The 25,999-nt window shown below is 44.8% G+C and overlaps 1 protein-coding gene across 1 annotated transcript; it reads right to left on the minus strand.

Moving 5' to 3' along the window:
* Positions 1-2,746: 2,746 nt before the first annotated feature.
* On the minus strand, positions 2,747-24,768 carry SLC9A8 (solute carrier family 9 member A8). Its single transcript, XM_050314101.1, has 16 exons — positions 24,668-24,768; positions 24,041-24,219; positions 22,272-22,352; positions 17,527-17,585; positions 15,468-15,551; positions 14,828-14,929; positions 13,954-13,988; positions 13,272-13,415; positions 11,905-12,043; positions 10,637-10,742; positions 9,823-9,939; positions 8,664-8,746; positions 7,413-7,524; positions 6,755-6,975; positions 5,511-5,657; positions 2,747-4,265 (listed from the first exon to the last, which is right to left on the minus strand). The coding sequence occupies exons 1-16, from the start codon at positions 24,673-24,675 to the stop codon at positions 4,134-4,136; spliced, it is 1,749 nt and encodes a 582-aa protein (XP_050170058.1). The 5' UTR covers positions 24,676-24,768; the 3' UTR covers positions 2,747-4,133.
* Positions 24,769-25,999: the final 1,231 nt, after the last annotated feature.

A 25,999-nucleotide genomic window follows, 5' to 3' on the forward strand; every position in this document is an offset into this window, starting at 1 on the left:
GCCTTGGGGTGGGTTTGGTGTGTGGGGGCTGTGCTACAGGCGCCGTTTCCCACTCACTTGGGGGTCTGAGGGCACAGCAACACACTCCAAAGTGGCAGGAAAACAGTGTGTCCTAGAAAGGAAAAAAGGGGAGTAAGGTGACAGACAAGGAAAGTCAGCAAAACTATAAATGAATGTGAAAATCAGTGCTTGACAGCAGCTGAAATTTCTTCCAGTGGTTCCAAACCATGGACATTAATGTGTAGTTTGAGGGAAACTGAAGCCTTGACTCTAAGTTGTGTAAATGTAGTGATATTTTAATGTAGTTGCTTTTTAAAAAACTTCTCTCCCCCTCCCCCCCCATTCCTCCAGCTTCTTTGCCTCAGATGATTTAATTCCTTCTGGCTGGGGTGGTTAATTAAATGTATAAACCCCTCCAGCTGGGGCTTTTGTCTGTCACCTTGATGTTGTCCAGGGGCAGGGCTGGGGAGAGGACCAACCTCCCCAGCAGCTCCATATTCTGGCAGGGCCCACAAAGCTCATCCATCTCCTTTTCTAATCTGAAGTGGGACCACCTGATGAAGGTCCTATCAGCACAAACCAGAGCTGCCCTCAATAATGCCAGTGACCCCTTGCATCCAGACCCTTCTGTACCTCCAAAACTGGCTGCTGCACAAAGGCAATGGTGCCTGTGGCCCTGTGCTGTCACCCAGTCTTCCTGAAACCTGGGCAGCCTCAGCCTGTGCCACTGATCTTCAAACACAGCCCCACAGGTTGAAACCTCCTCTCAGGTGGGTGACCTCATCTGGGGGGCTGCACAGCCATGGGGGAAAAGGTGAAGAGTGTTTAAGCAGCACAGCTTGGAGCCCTGCTCTGGCTTCCCAAAGGCTGAGCTCCTGAAGAGCAGGTAAGGACTGTTGTTCATGGCAGCTTTAGGGCTGGGCTCAACAGCCCACGGATGCTTTAGTGTTTAAAATAAATGAGCATCTCTTGGTGTGGTTGCGATAAAAACAATGACTTCACCGGAATGAAAGGGAGGCAGGGAGAGCCGGACGGGTTCGCTCGCATTGGGCGGGGGAGTCACGAGCAGCGAGGCAGGGCCCACGGGGAGCTCAGACCTGGGCAGGTGGAACATAAACCAGACCCTGTGGCGATGCCCACTGTGACTGTCCCGCAGCTGTCTCGGGGGGCAGGGTGCCCCCAGCCAGGCTGCTCGGGGGGAGTGTTTGCAGGGGACACACAGGAGTCCATCACAGGCCCTGCTGTGCCTGAGTGAGCCCTGGGAGCTCTCCCTGGCCCCGTGTGGGCCGGCTGTGTGTGGCAGCTGGCACAGGGAAGGGGACCCCTGATGAGGGACATGGAGTAGGGGTAGGCAGGGGCACCCCATCCTTGCCTGGCACAGGGGCTGCTGTCAGTCTGGCCAGTCTGATGTGGCTTTAGCAGCCTCCAAAATCAAGCTGGGTGGCTCTGCAAAAAGGACATCTGGGCTAGTGAGGAAACTGAGGCACAGAGCAGGCCTGCGAGCTGGCAGGGACCACATAGCAGAGTGAGTTTGCTGTCCTCTGGAGCAGTGGAGTGAGACCTGTTGGTTTGGAGAATGGGATGGGCTGGATGAGGTGGAAGAATACCTTCTGTGAGCTGGTGGAAGCTGAGCTCCGGGTTCCCCTGCCCCTTCCAGGCATAGCTCCCGGGCCAGGAGGACCAGCCAGAGCTCACAGTCCAGCAGCACCCCAGGGCTCTGCAGTCACCAATGTCTGTGTTCAACTTTGGGGGGTTCTGTAGTTTAGAGCATTAAAAAAATCAAGTTTACTCTTGCACAGATTTGCAGATGAAACAAAGTTAGGATGGGGCTGTTACTGCTTGTACAAAGAGGATTAGAGTTTTATATTGGTCTGATAAATAGGAAATTATCTAAAGTAACTGCCAAGTAAGTCAGCAGAGACAGATAATTTTTCTTTTCTAAGCATATTAAGTGAAGAACTCCAACCTGTGAAACGACTGACAGAAAAGCCAATGTATTGATAAATGAACATGAGAATGGGTCACTTAGGTAAAAACTTCTTTTTGCTCTAGAATAAGGAAGTCAGGCGGCTTTGTTCTCTCAGAATACGCACTTAATGCCAAGTTTTGACAAGTGTAGTATTTTCTCAAATTTTGGAATAGCTGCTTTTAAATTAAAGCATCCAAAATGTTTTCACCTGAGCTGCTCCAGAGCGATTTCCCCAGCTCCAGCAGTTAATTGCTCGATTCCCTGTGGAATGTCCTGAGGATGTCCCGAGGGGCGGGTGCGGTGCCGCCGCCGGCCGCCAGGGGGCAGCAGCGCCCAGCGTACCTGGCGGCAGGTGCGGGGCTGGTCCCGCGGAACCCCCGCGATCCCACCGGGAAAACCACTGGGATCAGCGGGATTTGGGACTGCAGTGTGGCCCAGGCACAGCGCTAAACCCGGTGTAACAGCAGCTCCACCCATGTACCCCTGCCGGTGACAGGAGATGCTTCCAGGAGCCTTCCTCCCAGCTCCTGGGCTTAGGGACTCAAGCTGAGAAACCCACCGGGGCTGGTGCGTAACTAAAGGGTAATTCAGGCCACTGGGGTCTAGAAGGGTGACAAAAAAGCTCGATTTTCACACAGACCCTCCCAAGAAGAAAGCAAGCCCCGAGTGCTTTCATGCCCTGCTCAGCCCCACCAGTGCATGTTCCAGCTCCAGGATGAGGCCCTTTGAATTGGCAGGGAAAGGACCAGCGGGAAAAACTGCTCAGACAACACAGGGTCAGGATTCTAAATACATTTCTTAACTTTTATTCTCCCAGCAGGTAAGCAGTGGTTAAAAAACCTCAGTAGCAAAACCAGACCAAAAAAGTAAGTCTCACACTTTCAGAAACAAACATATGCATTTGCACGTCAGATTTGGGTGCTGAACTACAATTCCCATCCCCACAGTGGATATGCAAATGACCAGGGAGGAATTTGGCAGTGAGAGCAAACTGCTGCATGTGTCACCATGGCAAATGTGCAACAAACATGTGAGTTCAGGTGTTGGCAATGCTGAGCAAACACAGGGCCGTGGAGAACAAATGCAGTGATGCCACAGATTCTGAAACGGTGTAGGCAGAAGAGACAAATCTCCTTAACAAATGGGACAGCTTAAAGGAAGCTGTTTGGCACTTCCCAGACTGAGGCTGCTTCAGCCATGTGCAATATTAACCTTTCTGTACTTGGATTAGGTTTTGTAGACTCTTCTTCCCCGTGTACGTGCTGCTTTTGCTTCCACAAAAGTTTAAAAATTCCACTGGTGAATTCTGGAGTGTTAGGGACACTACATGAATTAGGAAATAGAAAAGCTGCTCTTTTTTTAAGATTTGAAGCCAAAGTGCCAGCAAGGAGTAACTGCCAATTACAGAAACCCAACTGCAACTGGCTTTAGCCAAGGAAAAGAAACTACACTTTCAAACACAGTTCTGCACTGTGTCACAGTACCCACATTCCCCCAAACCATGCTACAATCAGTACTGTGGATTAGATCCCTCAGTATAAAAACAAGAAATCCCATAAAATAGAAATCAAGACTTTCTTAAGTGACAAAACTATGTTTTCAGAGGTGCTTCCTTGTATGTGCAACATCTGCTTTTGTCAAGGTATGCATCTTCTCTGGGTTTGTAATGTGCAAATCCCATAAATCATAGATTTATTCCAGTCAGATTCCCTTACTAGTGCTGAAACAAATTCACAGTATAAACTGTCAAGACTCTTCATGCTGTGAAGGGATATATATATATTTAAAAGGTAAAGTGCAATTTCTTCTGTTTTGCAGAGCCACTCAATGGCTTGGACTGCAGTGTGTGGTCACAGCAGGTTTTGGAATGGGAAAAGCCCTTCCATTAACCAATGTCATCATTTCATGGCAGATGGTTCAGCTTTTCAACAGGCTGCAGGAATTTGCTATGCAGTAAAGTCTGAACGAAGGGTTCTTCCTTCAGGCCATCCAGTGCCCGACAAGTGGGGTTTCCCTCCCTGAACAGTAACAGCAGAGCCGTGGTTTTTACCTAAACACGTAGCACAGGATGCGTCTGAAACCTGAAAATTCATCCCTTGCTTTCCAGCTTGTGTGCAGTTGGACTCTGGATACTGGATCCCCTCTGGAAGGCTCTGACACACCCTCACCGCACTCCTGCCCCGCTCTGCTGCAGCAGCTCTTGCTCGTCATCCTCCGACCCCGAGGGGCCCTGTCGGACCTCTTCATACCACTTGTTTGTCAGGGTTTTCATCTGGATGCGCCCATCGTGCAAGTCCTGAGGCAAAGGCAAACCAGAGCACTTTGTTACTTGGCTACAACACCACTTGTGTGTTAGAGCAAAACAGAAAGACGAGTTGGACGCACTCCTCAGGAAACAATCCGCTCCTGGTCTCCACGCATGCAAAGCAGTTCTGTTTCCTACCAGAAAATATTTATCAAGTGCTCAGTCAGTAATTATTGCCACAGATGATAGTTTTGATGAGGGGTATTTTTACCTGTGTTTTTAGACAGTCCTGCTCTGTGTGTTTCAACAATCCTAATGCTGTCTGGAGGACCTGGCTTTGACTCTCCTCCTTGTGTTCCCAGGCACACTGGGAAGCTTGTGGCCTACTGTGTTGATTCACATGCTTATTTTTCCAGCCTTTGGTTGCCATCTGGATGGCAGCCTGTGCTTTTGGCTACCAACTACAAATCAGATGCTTACTCTGGTTTTCTTGATTCCTTTTTGGTTTTGCGAAAAATGCCTTTAGTTTTTGTGGGAAAGTGCTGAAAGGGTACTTTTGGGAAGAAAGGTACAAAACAAGAGGAAAAATAGTGCTTTTGAGAAGGCTAGGAAGATGAAATGTGCAGACTTTACGTAAAATTATCAAGGCCACAGCCAGAATGCTTAATTCTATGGCAAACTGGAAAATGGGTGAATTATGTAGCTGAGGAGTCTAAGGTTTCTGAGACATGGGAGTGAAAATGACACAGCATTTACACCCCTCAGAGCCACTCAGTGTTAAGTTACACTTAAGTTCAGTCAGGTGTCATCTTGCACTTACAGCCTCAGAGCTCTGGTATCCCAGTGAAGCAGTCTGAAAAGGGAAGGTTGCAATGCTGGTGCATATTTCCAAGAATTTGCACAGCCCCAGAAGTCACAGGACTGTTGACAGTAAGAGGCAGGAACCGTGTGTGACAGCACTTTAAAAACTCTGCCTGAGTGGCAGCAGGTTTTTCTAGCAGCAGCGGTAACCAGTAACTCCTGATACCCTTCATGGTTCTCCTCATGATTAAAGGCAAGCTCAACAAATCCCTACACCGAGTTTAACTGGGGTAGCCCTGAGATGTTCATTTAATCCAACCTGCGCTTTTACAGTGCAGCTGTTCATTACAGCTGCTCTATCTACGCATGAGCAATACACAGATGTCTCACTGTCCCCAGTGCACAAGCTGTGTGGCTGCATGACGAGCCCTGCGCGATGCTGAGGGAAACAACCAACTCTAGTTTCGTTTCTTCAAGAAAATAAGAACGACTTACTTCTTGAGTGAGCCTTCTGGTGAAGAAAGGATTCAAATACTCGACATCAAGCCGCATAAACCCTTTGAGGTTCTGGCGTTTTATGTACTGGGCTTCATACTCCTCCTCTGTGAGCTCTGATAAATGTTCGGATTCTATGGTGTTCCCCTAGAAGAAACACAAATATTGGAATAACCCGAGAGACGTGCCAGTCATCCCTCCAGCCTGCTTCAGTCCTTGCCCAGTGCTCTCCCTTCTCACAACCAGTTCCCATTCTGGAACAATACAGAAATTACCACCCCAGTCTCCCAGGGCTTAGGGCTGTCTGAGTCTGTTCAGCCATCGATTCCCAGAGCCACTCGGCTTCCCTTTCCACGCTGAAAGGGAAAAAGGCCTCAGATGTTCCATGTTTTGTACTGTCACTGTTGCTGAGAACAGGTTTCCAGTGTGCAGGTTTTCTCTTGTGAGCTGGACAATGATTTTATCCAGCAAGCACCACTGATGTCATTGTCCCAGTGCAAACAAGCTGTGTCCAACACAGCCTGTCCCTATGCTTTTCCCGTGCATATCCCCGTGTGGGCAGTGCAAGGTAATTCTGGAGGCTGCAAACAACCTCATGCCACGAGAAAAAATGAGTTCTTAGGATCCTACAGAACAATACTCTGCATATATTGTTCAATGCTTTGGGGAAACACAGGCAAAAAATGCTCTGGGATACATTATTTTCTCCAGCCTTTTGCACAAGATGTTCCAGAAACTGGCTGTTGCTTTTGTCAGTTCTGTTACTTTGCCAGAAATTGCTTTAAAATAAAGTCTAGTCAGAGGGGGGCTGCTGTTACCACCTTCTCATGGCCTTTGCTTCGATTTTTTCAGAATAATTTCCATCTGCCTTTTATGATTAACTCCTGTCTCACACTGTACTAACTACTTTCTCACTGTATATGACTCAATCCTCTATCATCTGCTTTATGGTTTTGCAGGGATTACTTTCATTTGTATGGATCAATTTATAATTGGATTGAGTTAAGAGACTATTTCTCCTCCCTTTGTCCTAAGTTATTTTGTGTAAACATTAACCAAACTCTGTCTTCGGGATATTTTAAAATTACATCACTTGGCCTTGTTCTATCACCTTGGCTTTTTTCATCACTTTCATTTTATTTTCTTGTAAAAAATTATGTACTAGCCCTGAAAAATGTTTAAACTGAGAAGAACAAAAACCAACAAAACACAGTGATCCTCTCAGTAAAGAAGGAGGAACAAACCATCTTCTCTGTCTTGCTCAGATTAACGTCCTTCTTGTTCCTCTTGCGCGGTTTGGAGTCCTCGATGTCCACGAGCCTGATGAGGGGCATGGTGCCCCCTCCCAGCAGCAGGATGGTGAACAGCACGATGATGATGGTCGTGGTCCCGATGAGCTGCCGCTTCTCTATGGGCTCCAGGCCCAGGTGGAGGCTCAGGGCGTAGGGAATGGCACCACGTAAACCTTATCGGAGAGAGCAGCACATCAGTGGAGATCAAACCAACAGCAGCACTGGTCCTGAGCACGCCCAGAACTCACAGGAATTCCCCAGCTTTAAAAGGCTCTTTACAATCCTAGGGTGTGTGTTTATCAGTCACTTGGTTCCCACCCTAAAATGAGCCTGAGAACTTCAGGCACTGCTGTTCAAACTGTGAAGCTGTTGTGCCTAGAGAGACAAGCAGCCTCTTTGCAGAAAAGCTTCAGTGGGCTCACCACTGCATAGTCCTCCAGCACAAAGGGGAGAGAGGACATTTCTGTCCCACTTGGGTTAGAGAACAGCGCAAATGTTCAGTTGAATTCTGCTCAACTAATGGAAAACCAGTTCCTCCTAGAGTGGCCCACACAACGGAAAAGATAAAACATTTTTTTTCTGGTTCTCTATATTTTTAGCTTTAACTTACCACTAAACCACATGATAAACATCATTTTGGGGGTGATTTTATGATCTCGGAAAAAGTTGAGTAGGTAGGAAAGAGGAAAAATATTCACTGCTCTGCCAAACAGAACCAGTACCTGAAAAACAGGAACAAAAGCAAAAGACCATGGGATGTGTCACATGCAGCTGCTTTTACAGGAGCAGGTGAATCTACTCTTTTTGCTCACAGGCAGGTGAGCTGCTCAATGAACACAGAGAACTTTCTCAGCACAGGGCATTGTGGAATTTAACTCTTGAAAAATTTTGTCTGCTTAACTGAAACTAACCCAGACCTGTCACTAATGGAGACCAGGCTGCTTTACTTATAAGAGCTAAATGGAACCCAAGAGGCATTCCAGGGACACCAAGAATTACTTTGGGTAAAAGTTCTCCTCAGTTCAGTCTGCTCAGCTCCTTTAATCATTCCCTTGGCACAGCAGCCAAGAGGAAATATTGTCTATTCTATTGTCTCCCCATGGACCAGTTCCTCAGAGAGAAAAGCCAGAAGCCAAACAAAAAGCACACATGCTGATTTCTCAACACTTTGCTGGGTATGGCTATAAAACACACCACACATTGAAGTGACATTCTGAGAGGGGAAAGGAGAAAAAAAGGTACCATTGTTTTAATGGCAAACTATTAACACAGGGAAAACTTTAACTCAGAAAAAGGTACAGTTTTCTCAATGCATTGTCTCAATGCTACCACAAACAGACCTTGGTAAGGTAAACATCCTAGAATTAGTCAGCAGGATCCTTGAAGGGCTGTGCTGTTTTCCTTTATGAATCACCCCAAATTTACACAATTTGCATTATGCCTGTGGGGGCAATGCTACACAGGAGGAAGTGTCACACCTTAGATACATATTAGATAGGGAAGTTGGGTGTAGTCCAGGGAGAGCAGTTCTCTGTGCTGATATCCCTATCTGTAAGCTGTAGGTAACAATTCTTCCCTTGAACCATGCACTAAAATGGGCCAGTGTATGCTGCTGTAAGCAACTGGAAATGGGTCCCCATTTCGTTCATTTGGCTCTACTTTTCTTGCTGATATTAAACAATTATTATAGAAACAGACGTAGGGAAGCCCCATGTGAAACATAATTAATATGTGAATATGCTACAGTGAAATACAGATTCAAAGAATTAAGATTCTAAAATCTTTTAACTGTAATGTCCCTTCCCCAGTTAGAAATATTGCAAAATGCATCTAAAATGTATGGAAGAAAGTAAATACCTACTATGCACCAGATGACAAAGGACATTTCAAACTTGTGAGGAAAACTAAAAATGGACAGGCCAAGAAATGCAAAAACACATGTTTCTGAAAAAGAGAAATCACACCGTAAATAAACAATTCTAGAAAACCTTTTCTACTCCTATTATAAATTGCTACCTACAGTACATAAAATGGCATTTCCTGACTTTTGAATGCACAAAATAGGCCTAAATGCTGTGATGCAAAAGGCCAGGCTGATGGCAGAGGACAGCACTTAGTGCTGTGTGTAGGCTTTTTTCAGCTGTAAATTACCAAGGAGTAAGAACAAAGCCAGCAAAACCTAATTCTAAAGACTGAGGAACTTTTAACTTGAGCCATATAGGAGCTATATATATACATATATATATTTATATAACTTATATATAAAGCTGCTGACCAGGAGCTACAGAAGTTTCATGGTTATTCATAAATAACTCCTTTACAGTGACTTGACTGAATGCAGGCTTTTTTAGCTTTTGTAATAGATTCAGAGTAAGCCTTGAAGAGCTGCTGCTGCTCAGTTAAGGAGTGGTTAAGTTCAGTTTGCAGCAAACCCATTCCCTGACCACATTCAAAATGCATCCTCCAGCAAACAATATGGAATTCACTCATGGCATCTCCCCAAAACACAGGGATATGTTTGCAATACAGAAACATGTCCTTTCTTCAAAGGTTTGGCTTGTAGGAGGAACTGGAAAGGCTCTGGGACTGAGCTGCTTGTACCACTACTTCCAAAAACTTCTCCATTTGTGAAGCTGTTGTTTTTGCACGTAGATTTTTATATGCAAAACCATTAAAAAAATACTACTCAATCCCCATCTCCTACAGCTAAAAATAGACCATAAGAGTAAATGAGTCAGAGATCTCTATTTGGTCATCAATCTCGTGGCAAATCTTAGCAGGAGCCTGCAGGATGGGAGAGAGAGATTTACTGCATGTTTTATCCAGTGTGGCAGGAAAGGTGACTTTTGAGTGCCTTCCAGCCTCCACTATCAGGAATTCTTCTCTTGAAGACAAGCACCATGGACATAGAAATGCCCAGAAGCAAATTAACACCTCTGCTGCTCCCAAGAGAATTAACATTTCACATGAATAAGATTTGAAACTATTAATAGTAGATATTAATAGCAGGCAGCACCTACCACACATGAAAGCAACAGTTCTCAGTGTCTGCTGCATTAAAATCTGTGTGACTGGGGACAGGTTATGGTGTGTGTAGTGAGACATCACGATGCCAGAGAAGAGGATGGCCATGATACCTGTAGGCAAGAATGTGGCAGTAAACAGAAGAAACCAAAACTAAAATCACAACCCAAGATTAAAAAAACAAACCAAGCAGAATCCCTAGCTATTAGAATTACACTAACTGTGGTATCCCTTCCCTCCTTCCTCTGGGAAATAAGACAGGAAGATCATTGCCTTAAAATCCCCACTTAAAAGGTCAGAGACATTGGGCATCCAGCAGAAATAGAGCTGGTCTTTGTACTTGCTCCTACAGAATGCTGGGAGGAGTTCACCTCTTCTCCTGGCCTTCAGCAAAGCCTCTACCAAGTATTCACAGACACACACAACACTCTGGTCTCAGCTGACTTCCCCAATGTCACTGAGGACAGGCAGAAAACCACCCCAGGGCAGCAGGCTGGGCATGACCTAAGTTTGCTGAGGTGGCTGAGATCTGCAGCATGCACCTGAAACTTTAATTCTGTGTTGGGCAAAGGTAGCTGGGGACAATACCAGTATTTACAGTGGCTAACAAATGCTGATGAAAGCTGCAATTACCTTTTTTATCTTCTGTAATATGAAGTAGAAAATAGCGTTTCTCTAAAGTAAGTCAAACTTAAAAGTAAGAACAGATTAAATGACAAAACACCCAAAAAAACACCAGGGGCCCTCTGAGACACAAATAATTCCTACTCCCTATCAAAGAAACTTGCACAGACTCATTTTGCTACTCACCTGAGAGAGAGATCCCTTCTGCAAGTCCATAAGGAAGGTAAGCAAAGATAATCATCATCCCAAACTCTAGGGAGGGTGTCTTCCTTAAATCAATGTGCTTTAGCACGTACACAGGGAAATGTTATGGAAAAATGTAAATTAAAACGCACAAAAAATCAAAGAAATATTTTCATCTGTGTCATTCCATTAAAAAACAACGATTATGCTTTATGTACTTCTCTACTGAATAGCCAATAAGATCTACACATTGGCCTTCAACTCCAGTATGGAAGGACAAGTAATTCCTTATGAGGAAAGTTTGATATAGAAGCTACTGCTGGTAGAAGTCTGTCAGAAGGGACAGAGATGGAGACAAAAAAGATCTGCTACTGATGTGCCTCTACAATACCAATAATAACAGGTATATCAAATACTTTGAGACACAAATTACAGTAAAATGGTAAATAAGCTGCTTTTCTTGAACTTCTGTCTCCCTCTTTTGTGGTGATGTATGGAATAACTTAAAAGTTTGTTGAATCAGGCTGCTGAACCAAGAAGGAAAAAACCCCGTTTAATCAAACATTCAGCTCTTGTTGTTTACAAAGTGCTTGCCAGTGTGTCCCAGCTGACACGAACAACTGTTGTACAAGCCCAGATCACCTGCAGTGATGAACAGTTAAGCCCTGAGAAGTAACAAAGGTGTCTGGACTACAGCAAACAGCCTTCCTGATCTCAGCAGAGAAGCTTCTGGGTTGTTTAGCAACCAATTCATGGAAGTGGAAGAGGCAAAATATAACCCAGTGTAAATCCAAACAGAACAGTGTCTGCATTCAGCTGCCTGCACATGATCCATAGGGACAAATGAGCTGGGCTGACTCAAAGGCCCTCGGGAAAAGGAGCTTTTTTTTTCTTTTTAATTAACTGTTTTATGCATGTAAAAAAAAGGAGCCATATGCTTGTAAAAATGGATTGGTATTGAAATGGAATTAATATATTTTGAATTTACAAAACAATTACCATATCTTATAACACTCCAATGCACAAAAGCTATTATACAGCATTTCAGACCTTAATTATGTTCATAAAAATTTGATGTGACTTTTTAATACACATTCATGCACACTAACATAAAAACAAAATGAGCATGACAAATTCCTCAGCCAACAAAATAATGCCTCATAAGAAATATCCCCTAAGAAATGCTGCAGAAGACAGGAAAGAAAAATACTATTAGAATGTTGAAGTTCACCAATTTATACATAAGTATCACCAAAATGAAAAAAGGATATTAATGCAGAAATAAGACCAGTAAGTGTGCCAAGCGCTGCAGAGCCAAAGAACATTTTAAGAAAGTATCCCAGTGCCTGTAGAAAGGTTTGCCATCCACTTACATCTGACATATTTTCCCTTGTCAAACCTTCTGCTGTGCTAGATACAATTAAAAGAGAAATAAAAAGAAATGGTTATACATTCCAAGCCTGGATCCAAAAATATCAAACATCTTTTGAGCACAACAACAAAAAAGACTCCCATTTCTTAAAAGGCTTTTACTGTGATATATATAACAAGAGGAATGTCAAAAGACGTTACATCAAGCCTCAGTGTAATCCCCAAAGGGAAACCTAATTCTGCTAAAAATCCAGCAGTGCTCCTCTGAAGAATCCCAGAATGGCGTAAATAGGCTATGGTGATGCCCAGTATTTCAAAACAATGTTCCAAGTTTGAAAAGGGAAAGAAAACACATTTTACAGAGGTAAAAACTCATGTGATCCTCCAAGAAGAACCAATGAACAGGAAGAACTCTCATCAAATATTTAGGTGTGGATGAGAGACAAGAAGGTCAAAGAAGGAAAACAAGGCAGCCCTCAGGAGGAAAGAGGAGAAACCTCTTTGAATTTCAGGAATGTATTTCATGGAAATTCTGTGCAAAGAATGCTCAGATTCCAACCAGTGTTCCTTTTGGCTGCTGTTAACCTTCAGGGCCTTCCATAAAAGCACCACAACTGTAGTAAAAACAGATAGCTCATTGGCAAATGACTCTGACTTCACTACCTGCCTGGTAAATCTGCTACTTCTATACAATCACAGTCACATCTGTTCACTTTAGCAATAACACAAAGATTTATCTATCCATTTTCACTCTTTCAGCCCCAAAGAATTATCATGGGCAAAAGGGAAGGATACTGGATGTCCTTCTTTCCTGTGACAGCCCCAACATAAATATGCAATCATTGCATGGATGTTGATGTATCCCCCCCCAGCTGCAGTGGGACTCTGGGCATAGGCCAGTGACAGAGACACAGCAGCATATTTGGCAAGGGGAACATTTCTGTGCAAGCCTGAAGGGTGACGTGTTGGTTTGCTGTTGTCAGGAAAGCAGACAGAAAGAGAGCTGATAAATGAATGGAATTAGATACAATCAGTTATCCGGGATCAGTGAGATAAGGCAGTGGTAACAAGGCAGCCGTTAACTGTCTTCTGCCTATGCAGCTCATGCTTTTAACAAAGAAGGACCACAGGAAATTCCTTTTTACACCAGAAATATGTGATTTGTTCTAAATGGAGATGGCAGAATTACTGTATGTCTGAATAACTAACTAACAGAAAACAAAGTGGTTGCTGTTCCCATACACATGTGTAGTCCCAGGGCACTCACTTGGTCAGGACAATCGAGACTGCATCATTGAGAATGCTTTCTCCAAAAACCAACATGTTAAGCACAGGATCCACATTGAGGGCATTGAAAATGGCAATAGTAGCCACAGGGTCAACTGCAGATATTAAAGAGCCGAATGCAAAACTGGGAGAACACAAAACAAAAGAGAAAACTAGATGAAAGAAAAATACATACCTAGTAAGTTATATGAACAACATGTAACAAAGACCTTTTGTGTTACAGTGTCTACACAGTGGTAAGTTACGCTCTCTTTCCATTCCTGAGAACTTGATCCTTTGCCAAGTTCTTGAAAAAAATCGATGTTGATACTGAAAACTTATTCTGTCTTTTAAGAGAAGATTTGGACAAGGAAGTTATGCCCTTATATTTATTATTAATAGCAACTAATCAAAGTTTACAAATCTTAACTTTAAAGTTTGGTTAAAATACCCAGTATCTGTCTAGAAAAATCACTGAGCATAGAATAGAACAGAATGCAGTACAGTACAATTTGGAAATAAGGGTGTAATAAATAGGGTACAGAAGTCTTTGATCTATTTATTGGTTTCATATACAATGTTGAACCTCAGCAACCTAAACACTAACCAGAAGTTGGCCAACTGCAGTGCATTTCCCATCTACAGTTATATGCAAGAAAGCTTCATTTTCACCAAGAGCTTACCTGTCTGTCATGTTGAGTTTATAAATTACATCAGCCTGAAAGAATAGGTAAAACATAAAAATCACAATCAACTGTGGTTTTCTGCTGTTCTTAAAAATGAAACTATTCATCAAATCCCAAGTTCATTATCAAGAAAAAAAAAATCACAGTAGTCATGTTATTCAGTTTAACACTGCCCTCCAACAGTGATTTACTGCTACAATTCTGGTCAACCAAGATCAGAGAAGATCAGATGGAACTGGACCAGATTCAGGTGAGTAGAATAACTATGGCCTTCAAAGGAATAGAAATCTGAGGGGCAAACAGGGAAAGTATGGAATGCTTGGCCTACCAGAATGAAGTCTGAGAGAAAAGATAAATATTTGTGTCTATATGTAATCAATGGGAAACACCAAACCACAGAATCAAAAAAAAAAACAAAACCAGAGAAGAACAAGTAAGTTTAATATTGGAAAGCAGAAGATGGCTCTACAGAATACAGGTTTTGGAATAGCCCTGTGATAGGAAGGTTGTGTAAGTTAAAAAACGTAATTGCTTTCAACATGGAGCATGCTGTGTCACAGAATCACAGAGAGGTTCAGGTTGGAAGGGACCCCTGGAGGTCACCTGGCCCACCCTCCCTGCTCTGCAGGGTCCCCTGGAATACATTACTTAGCACTGTCCAGACAGCCTTTGAGTATTTCCAGGGAAGAAGACTCCACAGCCTCCCCAGCAATATCCATGGAAAGGGTTGTATAACATTGCCTTTGTGAGAGCAGACACCTGGACTTTGTGACTCAGGAGTTCACTTTCACTATGTTTGTTTGCTCTTGAAAAATGGACTTTCAAATAACAAGGCAGATATACTGAAGTGCTTCAAAGCAGTAAGGCTTACCCGGCCCAGGAAATAGATTCCTCCACCTACAATGAAAGCTGATATTGCAGTGCCAAATACAGAGAACAGAATGATGGAACCAATGTTCTGAAAAAAATTACCCTGGAACATAAGAACAAGTAAATTAGTGAAAATTACCCGAGGGAAATCTCATGTTTGGGTTTGCATCTAAATTAGATTCTGATTCACAACTGGGTTTCCAATAATAGCCCCCTTGGCCAGGACTACTGTTGTGAGACATGTCCATGGAAACACAGGTTCCCAGGCAAGGGGTGAGAACCCTTGGAAACCTTTTCTTCTTCTTTATCTGTGGAATGACGTCACCTTCCCCACTTCTGATCCTACTCCTTCCCGGTCTGCCTCCTTCACAGTAGCCCTTTTACAGCTCTGATGAGGTAAGAAACCTCTCCAGCCAAGGAAAAGCACACACCCAACACCTTGCCAGCAGACAGTTATCAGCAACAACCAATGTTCCCTGCACTCTGGATTGAAGAGGATTAAATTTTGCACTCTCAATTTCCTAATGGTTAATATAATGGAATTTAATGCAATTATCCTAAACTTCATGAAGATAACTAAAAGCAGAATGTGTTCTAAACAAAACCTCAGCATGCAAAATGAGTTTCTGGCAGGGGCTGACCTTGTGCAGTGAATATCCAGATTCAAATATAATAGGTGGAAGCAAAAGCAGAAAAAACATATTTGGACGAAACATTTCTTCTTCCTGCAAAACAAAAATTAATCATAATTTCAACAATATCATCATCATTACTGAAATAACACCAAATCTTCCAAAAGGTAAATTATTAAAAAATTCTGTTGGAAAATGAAAATGGCATTAATCTTTCTCCCTTCCCATCACAAAGTAAAAGACTGAAGAACAGTAAGCTATTCCAGGGCTGCTACTTCTATTGTTGTTCTTTTTCAACCCAGTGACAGAAATCTAGGAGTTCCTTATTTTAAATTACTGCCTCCAAATAAGCTGCAGAGAAAACAGGTTATTTATGGCAAAGTCTTTCTGTTTCAACGAAAAGTATTCCCATTTTATCTCACAGCCTGAAATCTGTACGGACTGCTAAGGAACGGTGACTTCTTGGCCACTGTTTGAAGAGAACAGGTTAAGGGGGACCAAGGAAAGCTCATCACACCATCACCTCAGTGCACCTGCAGGAGACCAGGCTCCCACCACTGGGAGGAGTCTGAGGCTGGACTCTTCTCAGCAAATACAACTTCTGTCTGAAATTCAATGGTATTATTCTTGATGGTTCCTTTTTGCCGTCACAGGGATATAAATAGCACCCAGGATGAGGTAAGATGCTATTTTCTGGTGCCCTCACTCTTTTGTCACCTATTTCATCCCTTGGCTAATGCTGCTCATGGAGCTGTACCCCCAGCCTGGCATCCTGTTTTTTCTGCAGGCAGACTAAGCAAAGAAGGAAAATTATTCCCAGCTGAGTGGGCCTCTCTACCCACCTGTTTTCTCCCTCCTGGCCCCCCAGCAGAGCTTGTCACCTTTGCAAGCACCGATTAACTTGTTTAAATCCAGGTTAAACAGCTGATGGAATGTTCTGTTCAAACCCTAGCTTTCAAAACAGAGGTCCTCATCTCTTTAAAGACTTGTTCTTGCCTGTACCACAGATAATCATCTTAAAGGATTTGGGGGGCTTAGAAAACAAAACTCATCCTTTAGACTGAGATGCTCTAGTCCAGGATTCTGCACGCACAGCTCCGTGCATCGATGGCTGACACTGCCTGGTTCTGTCAGCACAGTAACTGCACTGGGACAAACTCCCACCTCTCTGAGCAACTACACTGGTTAAGACCCCTGAAACCAGAGCTGGACAAGGAGGCAAGAACAATGGAAAGGAAGGACTGCATTTGTGCTGCATGGGAGCAGAGACCAGGAAAGTACAACATGAGGACTGTGATTATCAGCCGTGGTAGCCAAGAGCCACCAGCAAACACAAGGTCTTAGTGGGGAACTTGAGGGAACACTGAGTGAGGCAAATCACTAGAAACTACATTACAAAGTTCCTAGGGCAGGGATATCATCCAAGTTTTGCCTTGTACAAGGACATAGGCAGCAGTTAAATATTCTATTTTTTCCATGTCTGATAAACAAAAAGTATCTAGTAAATTTATAGCCATTTAATAAAGTTCATAATTATTATTGATTAGAACATTTCACATCTGAAATTATGGCAGCCTCTGTTAAAACCTAAACTTTATTACGGTGAAATTAATCTAAATAAGCAAATAGTAATGTGATACATGTGACCTTTTACCTCGGCTGACAATGTGAGCAAACCAGACACAGCTCCTCATTTCCCACCAAGACATGACCAACACTTCCCAGAAAACCACCATGTAATTCATCAGCTGGGATCAATATTTACCATGTTAACAGAACGAGTGCTCAAATCAGAGCCACACTTCAAGCTTTCTTCTTTTTTCCTACATACATGATCTCAGTCAGGTTATTTTATTTAACAAATAAGAAAGTATTTTAAAATGCTGATTTTGTGGCTGTTTAACTGACAGTTCATTTGCTTTGACAGTGTGGATAAAATGTAGGAGGTAAAATCCTTGTTTCACTGTAGACTTCACCTCTTGGAGACACTTCTGCCAAGATTCTCCCTAGTCTTTTTTAAACATTTAGGGATTGTTCTACAATTAAAAATTAACTGTTTCAAATATACCTTCCAGTTGGCCAGCTTTTGAGCCTCTATGATTTTTATAAAAGCTCCCATGAGGATACCTAGGAGACAATGAGAAAACATTCAGAAATAGCCACAAAACACATCACGGTTTATCAGCTCTCCAGGTTTTAAAAGTACAAACAAGGCAAACCATAAAGCAGCAAGTCTTTAATTCCTAAATCACAAAAACACGAGGCAGTTTTGGTTTCCATATCCAAATAGCCAGTTTTCAATACATTACATAATTCCAGATTTTTCCTGACACAACAGATTGTCTCTTGGGATATCCCAACCTGAGCACTCACACTGAGAGTGTGATGCTTACTGATGCAGAAAGACAACAGGCTTAACTACTCAAAACCTCTTCTCATCTAAGCTGCATTCAAATAAAATTCCACCCTTCTCGCTGAAGAATCAGGAAGTTATGAGTTAGACATCTGTGCTTCACGTCACTTCAATGCTATTTGCAGTGTTAAAGCAGCTTAAATGACATCAGTCCTCTCCAAAGAAGTGAATTCTGTTTGAATGAAATCATAGCACTTTCTGGCAACAAATTCTGATCAGGGCGGAAACACTGTCAGAACTATTTCCCAAATGAATTACACATCTTTTAAGTCATGCAGAAATACTAATTTGAGTATAAAAGGATTTTATCAAGGCTGTTGCAAACTCAATGGTTAAAGGTTATCATGCTTTTTCCTCCTATACATCTTCAAACATGTAAGACATAAGATAAAGATTTCTTCTGGAAGTCAGGAATATAACTCATAAAGTGTCATTAAAATGTTTTCAAGTAGTTATGAGGAATTTGTCTTTAGTCAGATTCCAGATCTGTGTTTCTGCACAGCTGTTGTTTTATTATTTACAGAATGGAGACTTCACAGTCAAACACTGTGATGTAGAAGAGAAATACACCAAACGAAAGGTAAAAAGTGGCTGAGAAGCTCTAAGTACACTTTCCTTTATGCTCTCATGCTGCAGCTAACAAAAGAGTCTTACAAATAGAATCACATGGATTACTCCTGATGGATGTGTCACACACACAAAGCCATGAGGTCCAAGCCTTCTTTCATACAAAGATCTGTGAAGGCATCAGTCCCTGAGGATAGAAATAACTGTTCCATGAAATTGTTTATATGGAAAGGAAGCACAAAGCATTAATGAAGGAACGTCAGAGGTCTGCTGTTCCTTGAAGGACAGAACGCAGATACAGCCACTCACACACCACACAAACACGGGTCTCAGGACTCAGTTAGGCCTCTCAGCCTGGGGTGGCAGCTGGGCCAGAAGCCAAGGCCTGGAACATTGCTAATTTCTGCAGAGCAACAACACTGTCTTCAGCTGGTACAGGCAGTACTTGTATCACTTAACAAAAAGTCTGTGTGGGGAGAAACCAAATGACAAGACCCAGAGCCCATACACCTGAGGGCACGGATGTCAGGAAGGGGCTGCTGCCTGAACTAACACTCACTGTGGTGAGATTCAGTACTGAGAGCCCTCACATAGGTTTAGATGGGATTTAAAAGAGAATCCCCTGACTCACTTTTTCTGAAGTGGAAGGGCTCCAGCATGACTCTGGGTAACTGGAGCCCTGAGTAGGCCACCCATGGCCTGAGGGCCTAAGGCTGAACATCCCTATCCTGAGGCCGAGGCTTAAGTTAAAGGTTGGCTCAGTCTGTTCTTTCAAGGAAGAGCTAATCACAAGATGACTCCAGCAGCATCACAGACAAAAAAGGTCCTTGCAAGATATCAAAAGTTAAACAACAATATCAGTGAAAGGCAACAGCAGAGTTAAGGGGAAAGGATGGGCCTGAATACAACCTACACCTTTACACAGCAGAAGTGACCTCTACCTGCATATTACACACAGCAGTACTAAGATTATGCCAAGCAAAGTCATGAGAGACCTGCACAAAATAATGCATCAGCAACAGGGTTCAACAGCAGCAGAATCAAACTTTGATGCTGATTTTTAAAACCTGTCCCATACATCTTTACTCTTCTTTTATTAATAGATGAATGAACACAGTTTTTGATCAGCTGGTTCTATTAAATCAGGCAGATCAGTTTTGTCAAGGGACTAATTGGAAAGTTAAGTCTGTAAGAGTTAATCTAAGCCCCATTCTTTTGAAAATTTTATAGGAATTTTCTTATTATAACCAACCTTTATTTTTCCTGAGAACACGTTAAAACTCAGTAACAAATCAAAGAGAAAAAACTTTTCTGGCAACTATTTTTACCAATGAAATTCCATCAACTTTTAAGGATGAAGATAAAATCCAGTCTCAGAAAATGTGTTCCTGCCCTCTCCACCAGGAGTCACACACCCTAGAAACCATAAACCAGAAACTTCCAAGAAGCTTAGACAATGGGAGGAAAAGCATTTGTGAAAATCATACCTATCTTCTCTGCTGCCACTTTTATTAGCCTTCAATAACTTCCTGAGAACATCTGCGTAATTCACAAACCAAAGTAGGACACACCTCACTTCTGGCACTGCTCACAAAACTGGATACTTGAAACTCAAGCTGTGCTCTTGCAGCTGTGCAGAGCATTGCCAGTCCCAGGGGGACACTGAGCAGCAATGAGCTGCAAATTCCAGTGATTATCCCGATGCCGTGTCCTGTCACCAGTTTGACTGAGTCTGTAAACTAAATAAGGCTGAAACGACCCAGGACATCTGGGCTGCTACTGGGTATAACACCCTGCTGACTTCCAGGAACTGCATGTGCTGGTATCATCTTGCCTGGCTGGGGGACACGCTGCAGCCCTGCTTTGGTTCACCCCAAAACCCACCCGGGCAAGTTCCTGCACGGCCTCTATGTGAGACCACAGGAGGTGCAGCTGCTGACTCAGTCTGAGCAGCAGCAACAACCGCGGTGAGAAACCTCCCTGTTTCATAAACAAGCTTTTGTTGGGACTGACAGGAGCACAGGACACACCAGCACTTAAATCCGACAGCTAAAATCCTTCTCCTGCTTCTGAGATGCCAAGAAAGAGAAAGAGAAAGAGGAGAATGTCTGTGCCTCTGCTGCCCTACACAGCTCAGCAGGAGCAGGGACACGAACTGGCCCAACACCTCCACTCTGCACTGTCCTGGACGTGGCTTGTGGCAGGATATAGCCAAGAAAATCCAAAACTATGCCAGTAGGAGCAATCAATACACTGCTGAATTTAATACTGGGGATTATGCTTAAATTTAGATTAGCTATTTAATAGCTAAGGTAACTAACCTGATTTGAAGCCAAATCGACACCTTTCTCCTAGGTTTTTGTATATAAAGAGGAAGGATACTGAAGGGATAGCAATGTCCTCTTGGAACCTTTCAGGACACTGGGAGATACATTCACCAGACACCTCACCTGTCCATGGCAATGAAATAAGGAGGGAGGGAAAGAGAAGTGTGCCAATAGTGAATCAGGCGCTGGGTGGTTTCTGTGGGGATGGTGTGAGCCAGGGTGAGCTGCAGCAGCTCTGATCCATGTCATGGACAGAAGCATAAAAGCACACAAGTCTGAGGGATGCTGCTGCTATAAAAAACACCCAGGAAATCCACACCAGCACCAGGACAGGCTGCTTGCAGGTCTGTTTGTTTTTTAGCTGCACAGAAACACTGGAACTCATATAGGGCCTTGCAAGTGAATGTCATTTGAAGCTTCAAAACCTTCTACTATGTGAGTAACATGATGTGGTCTGCACCACACACAGTCATCCACAAATGCAGGGAGTTATGCTGCCAGAAAATATGCTTCTCTTTCTGCTGAGTAACACCTCGAAGATTTTCTCAATCTAGCACGCAAGATGCAAGAAGATCCCTTTTTCCCAGAAAGCATAAGTTACTGACAAGCACCAGAAAGCTCATTTCCTTCCTTGAGAACTTGTGTAAAAACACAGGAAAATATGAGAGAAGACGCCAGCCAAGCCCAGGAGAAAGTCAAAAATCTACCTGCTCAACCAGTTCTACGCTCCTTTGAGCTACACTGGGATTATAACTAAGCATCTTTGTCTTCTTGTGATATTTTTAGAACAGCTGTCAGTGAACGTGTCACTAGTAATAGAAGCAAAAATATCACAGAATCTTGCAGACAAGTCACAGAGACAGATGAAAAACTGCTGCTGGGAATACTCAGACCAGGTTCTTCAAACATCAGACAGCATGTAGAGAAAATGGTACATGTATATGGCCTGATTTGCTCCTCATTCACAAAATCAGGAGCACAGCATACAAATACATGAAATTACCCTAACAAAGAACTACAGGCTTAGGAATACTCCAAATTTAATTCAAACTAAATTAGCACCTAATCACCATGAAGGTGCCACTGTTATAGCTCAAGTCATAGGAAGAGCTAGTTTTCAGGCAAGTTTTCAGGATAGATGCAGTCCCCAGCTACATTAAAATCACACAGAGAAACATAATTCTAACAACACTAACACATGTATTACTACTACAGAGGGAAGGCTGAAGCCTCATGGCCAAAGAGTGCTGCACATCTCCAACACTAAGGATGCAACACCAGAGGAAGATGCCAGGTAGTGACATCCCTGTGGGTGTCATTTTCCTGGGCCAATCTCTGCCTGTATGCTCATTTATTTCTTCAATGAATTCAGCTCTATGAATTAGTTGTTTTCTTCACTGCATGCAGTTTGTTGCATCTTTCTGGTGATGGTTAACACACAATAGAGCATTATCTCCACCACAGACATTAACACAAATCCAGTATAAAAATGTCAGGGTTACTCACCTAAAGACACAACAGCCACGCTCTCTGGTAAAAAATGAAGCCGGTATTCTATCAGTAAATGCACCAATATGATGCAAATAGCTATGAAGGGAAATAAAATGTAGATTTAGAAGTGTTAGAATAAAATATACTTTTAAGTAATATTTCTAAAATACACACAGCAAAACTTCTCCTAAGATTTAGTAGACTTTGCTTTGGCAACAAACCAAAAAGCACCACAGTCTCAGCAGTAGCTCCCACCACCATAAATATTAAGGCAGCCTGGGATGCTCCTGAGCTGTTGGTCTCCATTCCTTGTGTGTGACTGCTCTGCTTGTGTCTGGCAGCACATCACCTGCTCCAGGCACCTGTCAGGGCTACAGTGACAGGCACGAGTGCTGTGCCAGGCTAAGGGACACCTGAGTGTCCCTCAGGGGAGAGCCCAGTAAACCAGAGCAGTGGGGAAGCCACGGATCACAGGAACATGGCACAGCAGGGATGTGACTCTGACAGTGCTGTCTGAACACACAAACAAGCCACAGAAACACGGGGCTGGAGATCAACTCGGGAGCTGCAGGCACTTTACATCTGGGGCTCGGCTTTGACACAGCACAGGACCAATCTGCTGCTGGGGCTGCTCCAGTTCAGAACATTTGTAAAGGCCACTTTCCAGAGCAGGGCCCACACATTCATTTTCACCTTCCAGCACTCTTAAATGACAGATTATGAATGGGAATAATGATGAACAAGAAGCTTTCATACTGGTTTTACTTGGTTCAGGGAACCCCCCTGCCCCCAGGGTGATGCTCTTAAGATCTGTTACCAGACTGGCATACAGGCTGGAATATAGCCCCCCAAAAAAATCACAGCTTGTTTGGTAAGTCCCAGGAATGTAATTTTACCATGAATGGCCCTTTTAAAATCCATGAGGAACACATATTCAGAAATTTTATTTTTATCTTAGAAGTCTTCTGATCTACTGCCTTTTGCTTGGGTCTTTCTTTTGCTCAAATCCAGTATGTCAGTGACCTCTGGGAACAGAGGAATCCTCTCTGAAGACACACAGGTACCTCAGAAGTAAGCAGAAGCTTTCTACTTTCTGCTGCACTTAATAGTAGTTAGGAGGCAATTTTTTTTTAAACCTTAAATGACTCCCAGAAGTTGCCACACTGCTGCCAACTCTACACCTTTCATTTCCTACTGGAAAAATCACCAGTCAGAACACTGGGTGACCCATCTGCCCCAGAGAAGTCTCTCAGTGCTCTGGAGGAACCAAGCACAAGCACAGAAAGGAAAACAGACAAACCTTTCACCCTCCCAAGAGTTCTGTTATTGGTACAGTTCTGGATCCAGCACTGCTCTAAGCAGAAGGTGAGACAACTACATTCTCTTGAAGAAAGACAACAGCCCAGACTTACAGAAAAGTCTGGTGAGCACCTGCCATCCAAAATGCCTCTACACTGACACTTACACCAACACTGCTCTCAGACCCTGCCAAGCACCACAGGCCACCCTGACAACGTCTGTTCCACACATGAACAGCGCCAGGTGCTTGATAAAGAAGGCAAAGGCAATTAAAACATGTTGTTTGCACTTTGAGACGTGGTGAGAAGATCTGCAACGGTCCCCAGCCTTCCACAGGCTTGGGAGGGTCAGGCAGTTACACACCAAACTTCCCAAACCCCTGTGCAGCACAGAGAGAACCAAACCACTGTGACTGTGAGCTGGCCTCTGTCCTCAGGCACAGAGCACGTTAACAGAGATTAACAGACTTTCAGATCATCATTCACCTATAACAAGAAGGCTAAAAAAAATCGTCATGCCACTGGACTGCTCCTCTTGCTGTGCCTGGACTCCAGTCTGGACTGGCAGGATGGGCTTGGGAGGTGTGGGCGCCACCAGCTTGGTCGTAGCAGCCAGCAGAGTGTGGAGGGTGGCATTGATGGCCTCGTGGGTGGCGTTTGCAGACCTGTCAGGATAATACAAGATGTGATCACGCTGGATGGGAGCAGCATGACAGAGCCTCAGCCTACTGCGGGCACGCACAGCCCGACCAGCCACCGGGTCACAGCCATCCTGTGCTGCTGAGCAATTCGCTGAAATTTACTGAAAGCAGTCTACGATCACAGACAAACACCGCAAGTTCAGGTTCACGGAGCTGATTGCCGCTGGGTTCCCTCTCGCCCTGCAGACACCGAGCCCTCGGCACCGCACCCCGGGAGCGGGGAGCGCTGACACAGAGCACGAACAGCCCGCAGTCACACCGCGGGGCCCGCGACCGCCGGCTCCTCCCGCCGCCCCTGGAGCTCTCGGCGCCGCTCCGAGCCCCTCCCCACAGCCCCGAGAGCGGCTGCGGAGGGAGAGCCCCCCCGGCCCGGCCGTGCCCGCAGCCCCGGCCCGCCCGGCCCCGCACTCACTCCGCCATCTTGCCGGCATCAACCTCCCGCCGCGCCCCGCGCGCCGCCGGCGCTCCGGCGGCCACTTCCGGCAAACTCTATGGTGGGTGCGGGACAGCCGCGGGAGCGCGAGCGCGGGCGGGGGGGGGGCAGTCACGTGACCGCGGGGCCAACCCCGTCACGCGCCGGGGACGTCACGGTTCCCGCGCCACGCGCGCGGGGGCGGCAGCGCGCGGGGCGCCCCCTGCCGGCTGGGGCGGAGACTGCAGCGGCACCTCCCCCGGGGCCGCCATCGCTGCCAGGGCTGCCCGTGCTACTTATCCATAACTCAGAGCTGCCAGGGCTGCCAGTGCTCCTCATCCCTCAGAGCTGCCAGGGCTGCCCGTGCTCTGTGTCCATAACCAGAGCTGCCAGGGCTGCCAGTGCTCCTCATCCCTCAGAGCTGCCACTGCTGCCAGTGCTCCTCATCCCTCAGAGCTGCCACGGCTGCCAGTGCTCCTCATCCCTCAGGGCTGCCACTGCTCCTTGTCCCTCATGGCTGCCATTGCTGCCACTGCTCCTTGTCCCTCAGGGCTGCCACTGCTCCTTGTCCCTCAGCCACTGCTGCCACTGCTCCTTGCCCCTCAGCCATCGCCACCAGGCACCACGTCCCCCAGAACTGCCACCCCCCAGTGCACCCCGTCCCTCATTCACCCTGCACCTCGTCCTCCTGCCGCTGTTGTCTACTGGCTCCTGCTTTCGGCCGCCACCGCCCAGCGGCATCTTGTCCCTCAGTGCCCCCTCCCAAGCTCACCAGTCAGCCCATGTGTTTAAGGGCAGGCTGAGGTCGGGGTGGCACGGGCTCATTTCAGAGGGTGTAATGCCTGCAAATGTGTGCTGAAGCTTCACGCCAACAACACACTGTGGTGCCTAAAAGCGGGGAATGGGTCCTGACTTTTTAAATTAGACCCGTTCACCTGCAGGTCCCCTCGCCCTTTCCCGCTGGCTGGGCAGACCTGGGGAAGGGCACAGCTGGTCCATGCACAGCTCTCACCACTCAGCCACACTGGGGCCTGGCCTTACAGCAGGGAGAAAGTGTCAAATGAGCCCAGGTACCACTGAGCTGAATCAGAAAGCCTCAAAACTTTCATAAAAATGCTTTTGAATGAAAATACCGGGGAGTAACTAATTAGCAATTTTGATCAGTGAATTAAAATAAAGCTTAGACCCGCTTTATCTGGTCTAAGTTCAAATGCCCTCCTGGCACAGGCTGCTGGGATGCTTTGGGTCTCTAAGCTCTCCTGTGCATCGGTTCTTACCTGGAAAATGAGGCTAATTAGCACCTTCCAGTTTAGGAAGCCAGTCGTGGGCATA

Source organism: Myiozetetes cayanensis, unplaced genomic scaffold, assembly GCF_022539395.1.
Source record: "Myiozetetes cayanensis isolate MyiCay16 unplaced genomic scaffold, myiCay2020 scf19, whole genome shotgun sequence".
NCBI lineage: Eukaryota > Metazoa > Chordata > Aves > Passeriformes > Tyrannidae > Myiozetetes > Myiozetetes cayanensis.